This window comes from Anneissia japonica, unplaced genomic scaffold (assembly GCF_011630105.1).
Source record: "Anneissia japonica isolate Jap-2015-1 unplaced genomic scaffold, ASM1163010v1 scaffold310_len583560_cov164, whole genome shotgun sequence".
Lineage (NCBI taxonomy): Eukaryota > Metazoa > Echinodermata > Crinoidea > Comatulida > Comatulidae > Anneissia > Anneissia japonica.
The window spans coordinates 360,048-370,782 of NW_022695742.1; the positions used below are offsets into that span (position 1 = coordinate 360,048).

Consider the following 10,735-nt stretch of genomic DNA (forward strand, 5'->3'; position numbering starts at 1 on the left):
ATTAACAACTTGTAACAAGTTGTAACCAGGTTTGGATGAGTGTGAAAGCAAAATCCTTGTAAACTTTCTGAGATTTCACTGGGGTCCCCTGAGTTATCTCGGAACAAAAACAGACCATCGCGAGGCCTGTTTTTTCCCCGAAATCTTCCGAGTTGTTGTTGCGCATGCGTCATGTCCATATTTTGACCTTTTTGCGGGCTGTGTTTTTTTTTTTTTGTTTAGTTCGAACGAATGGCGGCAGCGATGGAAAACGTATCAGCATTACTACCATTTGTTAATAGGCCTAGACCTAAAATCAAAAGAAATCTCGCTAAATTTCACATGTCTGATGTAGAAACAATCACGAGGCTTCTTAAAATACGCCGACAGCGAATCATTATGATGCTTGTTGCACTGATTGCCTCTAACAACAATGGTGAGCTACCGGCCGGCGGCCCGACTGCGCCTAGCTAGCCTAGGCCTATCTTTCTCGCCAGCTCGACTACAGCAAGCGAGCAGGAGTTGAATTCGTTTTACTCTCCGAAGTACGGAAGCTTAAAGTGACCTTCCGAGTTACCGAGTTTCCAAGATAATTATCTTGGAAACATGGAATAAACACTTATTAAGACGTCTTTCCGAGATAATTTATCTCGGAAAGACGTCATTCCGAGATAACGTATTTTGGAAAGACGGAATTCCAAGATAACGTATCTTGGAAAGACGGAATTCCAAGAATCATGATCTTGGAAAGACGGAATTCCAAGATAAGTATCTTAGAAAGACGGAATTCAAAGATAACGTATCTTGGAAAGACGGAATTCCAAGATAAATTATCTTGGAAAGACGGAATTCCAAGATAAATTATCTTGGAAAGACGGAATTCCAAGATACGTTATCTTGGAAAGATGTCTTTCCAAGATACATTTTGAGGATATTTCCTGCACGATTAAAATCGTAACGGGTTCGGTTTTCAGGAGTTCGTGTTTCGTACAGGTCAATCCATTCATAGAAAAGGCCTTTATTGGAGAAAGCGTACCTGTCGTTAGCCATAGTAGCCTAGGTCAATACTAACCCCGGCTATATAAAATTGAAACATTTTAATCTTATTATTGTAGTAGTGATATTGTGTACACGTTTTAATTATTGCTATTTATTCGTTAACGTCATTATATTTACATTTAAATTTCCAATGTTAAAATAATCTTATTTATCAAAATTGTATATTTAAATAATATAGTAATAGCCAAGGCGAGGTATAGCCTAGTCTAGGCCTAAATAATTTACTATATGTGAGTGTATAAAATTATGAAAAATATGATTAAAACGCAAAATTGTGAAAGAATAAAGGAAGAAGGAAGAATAGGAAAGAGATTTGGAGCAGCTGAAATATTTTCCGAAAAATTTACAATAGTAGTCAATATGCTATTATTGCATTACGTTTTTGTAAAAAAATTTGGGCACAAAAAAACGAAATTAATTTTTATACATTAAAAATTAACGTAGGCCTATTTTTCATGCGTTTTAATAAGCAGATGTTGATGCGTACATACAGAACAATGCGTGACAATACAGAACAACACACAATGAAATACAACAATATTCACTCACAACTTTGAACTTGAACAAATTGAATATTGGCCTATCCATTGGTAAGTTACAGGTAGCTCAACTTTCCTTATAATTACTACAGCTTTCAGGCTATCTTTGAAGTTTGAATTTCGTCTGCTCGATGTTATCTTGGAATTCCGTCTTTCCAAGATAACATATCTTGGAAAGACGTCTTTCCAAGATAATTTATCTTGGACTTCCGTCTTTCCAAGATACTTTATCTTGGAATTCCGTATTTCCAAGATAAATTATACTGTAAAGACGGAATTCCAAGATAAATTATCTTGGAAAGACGTCTTTCTAAGATACATTATCTTGAAATTCCGTCTTTCCAAGATAAATTATCTTGGAATTCCGTCTTTCCGAGATAATTTATCTCGGAAATCCGTCTTTCCGAGATAAATTATCTCGGAAAGACGTCTTAATAAGTATTTATTCCATGTTTCCATGATAATTATCTTGGAAACTCGGAAACGCGGAAGGTCACTTTAAGCTTCCGTACCGAAGGCTAAGGACCATGGAATAATTATAATCTTCTTAATTCGGTACCAGGTCTAGTTTAGAAGTTGATATGTAATTCGGACAACCTACAACTAGCCTAGGCCTACTAGTACTACCCTAGTCTCTTATACACATCTCTAGGCCTAGTCATAATATTCTTCAGAGTTTTCCCGAGATTTCTCATGGTTTGAAAGTGCATGTGTGAAACGAACCAAAAATCTCGGAATATCAAGCTTGTTACAACTTGTTAATAGTTGTTAAAAGTTGTAATATTTTTTGCTAGTGTGAAATGGGTATTTATACACATCTAGATGTGTATAAGAGACAGATTTATGTCCAATAAATCTGTATTCGGTTACTTTTAGTCATACAGAGTTCATTTTGGTACCAAACTGTTCAGAAGACTCCTGTTTCTATTCGCTATAATAGAACATTTCTCCAATAAAGTACCAGGAAAAAAGTTATTACCAAAAACACACATTTTTGACCAAAAAACATATTTTTTAAATAATTTTCTTGTTTTCAGAGCTAGAATATTTCCGCTTATTCAATGGTGACAAATAATAGCTAAAGTGATAATGATAAATAATAAATATTTAAAAAGAAATTCTAACTAATAAGTTATGCATAATATATAATTGGTTTAACTTCAAAAAAAGCCGGTTAAAACCAGCTTTAAAAGTTAAAAAAGTTAATTCGGTTTTACCAAATTATAACATTTTTTCAAAATCTGGAAAACTCGGTAACTCTGTGTTATATTTGTTCAGGAGAGTTGAATGTGGTCTCATATTACTCAGAAAATATATATTTCTATTAGCTGTAATGAAACATTTTTTCCAAAAATTAACATGAAAATATTTATTAGTAAAAAACCCTGTTTTCAGGGAAAAACACATACAGTACTTTTTACAGTTTTCTTATTTTAAAGGCCGTAAAATGTTTTAATTCATTGAATCCTGGCAAATGAGCTTTTGACATTAATACATTTAAAAAAAATTATTATACTTATATGTGCATAAAATACTTCTACAAAAAGTCGGTTTTGGTAAAATTTGGCAAAATCAGGAAAACTCAACAACTCTGTTTTTATAAGTGCAGTAGAGTTGAATTTGGTCTCATTGCATTATCACTCAGAATTAATATTTCTATCAGTTGTAATGGAAGATTTTTTCCAAATATTACCAGGAAAATATTTATTAGCAAAAACTTCTTTTCTTGGGTAATTTTAAAATAATTTTTATAATTTCCATAATTGGCTGTTAAGGATGAAAACATAAAGAAATAGTTTGCCTGTATCTGCTAACCTCATATACGCAGGCACAGTTAGTTCAAATGGCATGTCTAAATCAGCAACATTCACAGTGTGTGTGTATAGCCACAGTATTGAAAGTTATAGGCAGGTATATTTTGGGTGGATGATTAAAAATAAAACTAGTTCATAATATCATTGTTCAATTTGAATTTCTTACAAAAAAAAAACTTTTTAATAATGCTAATCTTGTGCGACATGTAATGGTCAAGTAGTCAGTAATTTAATGAATTTAAAGCAAAATTTGATTTGTATCCGACCAGTTTGCCGAGGTCTAGATTGCCAAGTAAGCAACAACATTTATTAAATAAAAATCAATAATAACATGACAACGTAAAGTATTGGGTAAATGGATGTAATTCGGATTATTGGGGTTTGTTTACAACCCCAATTTGCCAAATCTCAGTTTGCTAACACAAAAATCATGATACCCACTCTCACAATCTGACACCCAGTTTGCCAAAATTCAGTTTGCTGAATGCTGACCCAGTGTTCTAAATCAGTTTGTTTACTATTCTACCTGCAAAAGAACGGGGAGAAGCAGCCTACTTTGTTGGTAAACTTTATGGACGGTTCGAGCGGAGCCGTATGCCTATCAGATGCTTACCCAAGCTTAGACAAAATATATGATCCTGTTTACTAGAAAAATTGATAGGCCTAGTTTGTGTCATTATTCACATCACTATTGACGATACAGCTGTGGTGTTCCAGTGGCGGTTTCAGAAATTTCAATGTTAACAAAAAAACAAAGATCTAAGTGACTAAAATTAACATGGTTTCTTAGCCAGTGTCTATAGCAAAAAAAAAAAAAATGTGTCTACATGCTTGATCATTATTAAAAAGATTGAAATTAATTTTGGCGTTGGCATTTATTTAATTGATAAACATATATTTATATACTTTAGTGTGTGAAGTAAATATATGTATCAATAGCTGTTTAGTGTGCGCCTTTTTAAATGTTTAGTAAATTTGTTTAGGTAATATAATATTAAATTGTGTGTATCGCACTGGATTTCGAACAAGTACGATTCAGCAAACTGGGTTTAACAACGTTTGAATCTGCAATTTAACATTCGGCAAATTGGGTTTTGGCAAAGTGGAGTTGGAAATCCTGCCAGATCCTCAACAGTATACTTTGTAAGTCGATGGACTTATTTTCGAAACTTGTATAGTGTGTTCGATGAAATTACCTACCAACATATTATAGATTGTGTGCCAGTTAAGTGCAATTTGGTGGCTGAATAATGTAAGAAATCACATTAACCAAAGTTACTATCATTTGATTTACTATTATTCATTGCGTGTTATGAAATAGCTTGAGAAAATATGTGTCGTAATGTATTCCGAGCAATTTGACACTAAATTCAACACAGATACTAATAAAGTTACGGATTATTTCCTGATTTTTGCAAAAACATTTACCAAACCAATGTTTTTAAAGTATAACAATTTTAAATATATATATATATATATATATATATATATATATTATCAAAAATAGATTTGTAACACAGAATAAATGTTAGTCATTGACTACAATAATCGTCGAACACTGAAGAGGAACACAGGCACGTTCAAAATATTTGTTCAATAAAATTTTATGTTGCAAGTGTCAATGACTAACATCGATTTATTCTTTGTGTTTTTATTAATGAACCGTTATTTTCCAGTATTGAATTTATTAAAACATTATAACCTTGAAAATAAGAAAATGGTAAAAATTATGTTTTGGCCAAAAAACGGGGTTTTTTACTAACAAATATTTGCATGTTATTTTTTTGGAGAAAATATTTCATTACAGCTAATAGAAATGTATGTTTTCTGAGTAATATGAGACCAAATTCAACTCTCCTGCACAAATATTAATAGCGTTACAGAGTTTTCCAGATTTCTTTTTTAATTTAAACAAAACCGGCTTTTTTAAAAGTAAACCAATTATATATTTATGCATAACTTATTAAGTTAGTTAGAATTTCTTTTAAATATTTATTATTTGTCATTATTGTAACTTTAGCTCATTTGTCACCATTGAATAAGTGAAAACATTTGATGGCTTTGAAAACAAAAAAATTATTAAAAAACAGGTTTTTTGGTAATAACGTTTTTCCTGGTATTTTGTTGGAGAAATGTTCTATTATAGCGAATAGAAACATTAGTCTTCCGAACAGTTTGGTTCCAAAATGAACTCTGTATGACTAATTAGTAAGCGAAATACAGAATTTTTTCCAAAAAAAAAAAAAAATCAGCCATTTTGACACTGAGATGAAAGAATTTCGCTCGGGATCCACTAGATTCGTAATCAGCATGGTCAAAATACCCTAAATCAAGTGGATCCCAGCTTCTACCCAAAAATGCCAACTGAATTGTTATAGAGGAAAATTTTTGAGGAATGGAACCAGTCTATGAAGTACGTGCCCTTGCAAAAAGGTGGAAAACTCAAAAAGAGAAGGAGCACTTATAATCCTAAACACGATGCAACAATATTTATTAACTGGTACCGGTACGTGTTCAAGAGAGCTCCTGCTGTTTTTATTTTTTTTTTTAATGATCTTATCTTATCAATCCTCAAAGAGACTGGGGACATTGTAATCTTGAGAGTAGATTCAAGGTTTTTGGTTTACAATGAATTTTTAGCTTTTGTCTTCGTAGCTACGTCTTGGTGTTTCAGAATTTTGTAGGATGGTTATATAAAAGTATTGGACACTATTTTTTAAAATGAGCTTTTCCAAAGTCTATCTTTTTTTTGGCAGAAACAGTCTCACGACCCTCATAAATGTTTTGGTGACCCAAATTTGGGTCGCAACCCATAGTTTGAGAAGCAGGGGTTTAAACCACAGAGGCCTGTACGGTAGCATTACGCTAAGTCTACTAGTCTTCCTTTGTACAACTTGAAGGCTCACACACACACACACACACACACAGATACAGTACATTGATGACGTCAGTGTACAGTTTAAAGAATATTATTAAAACATGCGACACTTACTCTGTTTGCAACAGATGCCTTTAAATCCATTTGAAAATGTAAATGGCATTGTATCATTAACACTGGAACCATTCAGATATTGGATATTCTGACAGTCATACGCATCTGTTTTAATAAATTAATTATATTATTCCCATTATTAAATATATATGACTTTGATATGATACAAACACTTAAAATAAACATTGTAGTTTTAATGATAGACATTTCTTAATACAGACTTTTCCTACACGAACATTACGTAATTATATATCAACTTTTTTGTAAAGAATAACAGAATTTCCTTCCTCCCTTTTCTAAAGCCATGCTCTGGAGAAAAAATTGATATGTTATAGAACTTATATTTAAAACACTGAAGAATAGTTTGATGAAACACCCGGGACTAATACAAACGGTTAAATATTTAAAAACTAGAGGGAAATGGGTGATTACACACATTTATTCCCAGTTTTAGAAATACTCAGTCACCCTCTGTTATACCAAACCCTTCATCCTACACAGAACTTACTTTTGTTTGGCATCGCACATAAAAAACGTGGATGCGGTACCTAACGTAAAACTAAAAGGATCCGCTGAGTGTCGAGTAATTTTGCTAGCGATGCAATCGGCTAACATTCGTAACCTCCTGCATTTTATCGGAAATGTTCGCCAGATTAATTATGAGCGTTGATTGGTATTCGGCTTGTGTCGAATGGTATCAAGATTCACAGTCACTTACCTCGGTAAACCATTCGATGACAGTAGCTACTTTCAGTAGCCACAAAAATAGTAAACATTCAAAAAAATAAAACTTTAAAACACAGACAAAATGAGGCATCCAAATAATTCGTCATGGATGTGTATAAAATAATGATAATTAAAAAAAAACAACTTTAATACAGAAATTACCATTAAAATTGAACAATTAAGTACATTTGAAAATATCTTGGGTCCGATCGTCCACACCAGTTGGGCCCAATCGTCTATCACCCGAAGTTTTCATTACGATTATCAAGAACGTACACGATCTATGCCCTGGTCTAGGCTTAGCTTGCTGTCATCACTCTGCTACGTATACTACACTACAACCGCATAACAAAGAAAGCGACCCACGTGGTGCATTCTTAAATATTACACACATTATTTAATGCTGTCTCTTATACACATCTAGATGTGTATAAGAGACAACACGATATCATTGATTAAACGATCTAACTAGGCCTACCCTTGCATCGCAGTAATACTGAACTAGGCCTAGCTTAGGCCTCATGTTTTTGTGGAAAGCTAGATAGTCGTAATATGTACCCGACAGTCAGCTGCCTTTATATTTTCACCTGTTTTCAGTTTGCATTCAAAGGGTACATTGCTGCACAGCCAACTGTCGGGGATTTAGTACCTTTATATTGTTACAAGTTAGTTAGGATCCGATATAAAGGATCAGGTATCAATCATCCACCACTATGTACTTAGTGTGTATACGACAATAAAGATACAATACGAGGTAATAGTTACCATGTTGAGATTTAATTTCTCAAACAAATGAACAAATGAGCATCTAACGTATGGATGCACAGCGTCAATATCAATACTACATTGAGACTGTTTCTCAAATGTATAAGCATCAAATGTATGGATGTACGGGGTCAAGAATACTACAGTTTCACCTACAAGCATGCAATGCTACTACAATTTCGCATATAAATTATAAAGTAATAATTCTTAAGTACATCTAACGTATAGACATACAGCATAACATAAAGCATTAAGGATATGTTATCAAGTTCTTGCTTGACTGACTGCTTGGCTTGTATACGCGTCGCTACCACACCACGCGTCCTTTAGCGATGTACATTGGACCACATCCAACCGGCTTAGCTTTACAATCCACAGCCCACGTGCTTGAATCAGTTGAAGCAATTCTTACCGTCGTACCACAATCGCTCTACAAGGCCAGAACACCCAGGCTCAATCTGTTGCTAATTCCAGGCTATCTCATTCAACGAGGTGTATCTTTCAGTTCAATCTCACCCTCCAATGAGCAGAACTAGCCGCAATGAGACGATTTCCAGGCTACACCAACGTTTCGCGTTTCACCCTAGTAGCCAACACTGAAGAGACCCACTTCCACCTGCTGCACTGTTATATACGCAATCAGCCAAGTATGGGAGGCCATCGATTCATAATAAATCATTGGAAAGCCAACACGGCAAAATACTCGTAACATATATGACTACTCATACGTATACAACAGAAAAAAACTTTGCATGGACTAAGTGAAAAATGGAGATCTAAATGAAGAAACGATGTATTTCAGCAAGTATTAAAACATTTTAGTTTTATTTTAGGCCTTCTTCAAAATACCTATGCCTACAGCAGATGATTTTTTTGCCGTAAAACCAAAATAGTTTCATCCATGCCGACATTCCGTGAGCCCTGACTGAACTCTGCAGAAACTTCACATCGATCTTCGCATCGCGATGTAAAACAAACATAGAGATATAATAGCTCTATGAAAACAAAATGTCGGAAAACTTTTCTTTGACGCATGCGCATTTGCATAAATGTCTACACACACACATACACACTACACACAATAAAAAACATAGGAAATAGCAAGAGTGATTACAATAGTTCCTATTGCATTACATGCATAGGAACTAAAAAGTGCTGAAACATTTAGTAAGGTTATGAGGGTACTTTTAAGAGGGTTAACCAATGTTCATAATTACATAGATGATATATTGATCCACACTCAATCATGGGAAGAGCATATAGTAAACGTAGTGTTATGTAGGCTTAGGAAAGAAAACCTTACAGCTCGCCCATCCAAGTGTTTTATTGGGTATAGCGAAATCAAGTTTTTGAAAAAAAAAAAATTTAGTGCAAGCACCCATTTTGTATTTGAATAAGATTTTCATATTGTGAACAAATGCTTCACAAAACGGTATGGATGCAATGTTACTACAAAAACATCCGGATGAAAAATTTCCAATTGCATATGTGAGTAAAAAGTTCACAAAGAGTCAGAAAGGATATTCCGTAATGTAGAAGGAATGTCTGGCTGTAATTTGGGCAGTACATCGTTTCGAACCATTTTTATATGGTTGACAATTTATTATAGAGACTGACCACCAGTCTTTGTCTTGCTTAAGGAAGTCAAAAGTTGCAAATGGACCATATTATGCGTAGGGCATTAGCGCTGCAACCTTGTCGCTACAGGCTTAAGATAATCAAAGGAAGTGCCAATGTTGGTGCGGATTATATAAGTCGGGCATTGGGTTATAGCGAAACGCAGCAGAGATAAGTCTCAGTAGTGCAGTGTAGCGTTGTGTTCGGATAGTCTGATGACAGTGGTTTTTTGTAATAAAATGATAGATAAATAGAAAATAATTTAAAAAAATGTATGAATAGAAAATTTTAGAAAAATAAATGGGAAAACAAGGTACTTGTTATGGTGCATAATGTTTCTGTAGAGTACTTTATATACTCTGTACTTTATATACTATGTACTTCAATCCGAGAGATGATAAATGCATTGCATGCATTTCCTTCAAAGGGGGAGTTAATTGTTAGGATGGATAATTGCTCTTCATCATTGTTATGGGTCATGATTTTATTATTATTAGTATTATTATTATTATTATTATTATTATTATTATTATTATTATTATTATTATTATTATAATTATTATTATGATTAGTATTATGATTATTATTATTACTATTATTATTGTAATTGTTGCTTTACTATAATAATAATCAAAATAATAATAATAATAGTAATAAAAGTAGTAATAATATTAACAACAATAATAGTAACAACAATAAAAAAAAAATAATTAAAAATTACAAGAGGCATATGTGCCTTAGCACATAAAATATCAAAGGAAACTGACTTCTGTGAAACAAAATGATACTAAAGATGTAATAAAGTAGTAAAAAAAACACAGATTTAATGAATTTGCGAAAAGATAGCTTATATTTCCTGGAAATTCTTGTCCACTTGCAGGAGCGTTGGAGAATTTCTGAGAGACTCGAATGACTTACAGGAAGACTTGGGAACCCCGAGTTGTCAGATCAAAAAAAAAGTGTATCGCTTTTGTCATTGCTGTCTATGTCAAGACGGATTGGATAACTGCTCTTAATCATTGCCAATTGGTGATGATTTTATTATTATTATGATTAGTATTATGATTATTATGATTATTATTATTGTAATTGTTGCTTTACTATAATAATAATCAAAATAATAATAATAATAGTAATAAAAGTAGTAACAATATAAACGACAATAGTAACGACAATAAAAAAAAAAATAATAAACAATAACAATTTTTGTTAAAACATAATAAATGAAAAAACAAACAGTATTA

At 32.9% G+C, this 10,735-nt stretch overlaps 1 protein-coding gene across 1 annotated transcript in view; it reads right to left on the reverse strand.

Moving 5' to 3' along the window:
* Window positions 1-10,735, reverse strand: part of LOC117101552 (adhesion G protein-coupled receptor L4-like) — a 54,419-nt gene that overhangs the window by 26,374 nt on the left and 17,310 nt on the right. The window contains exon 6 of the mRNA XM_033241531.1: window positions 6,384-6,488. Coding sequence (XP_033097422.1) covers window positions 6,384-6,488 — 105 coding nt within the window. The remainder of the gene's footprint in view (window positions 1-6,383; window positions 6,489-10,735) is intronic.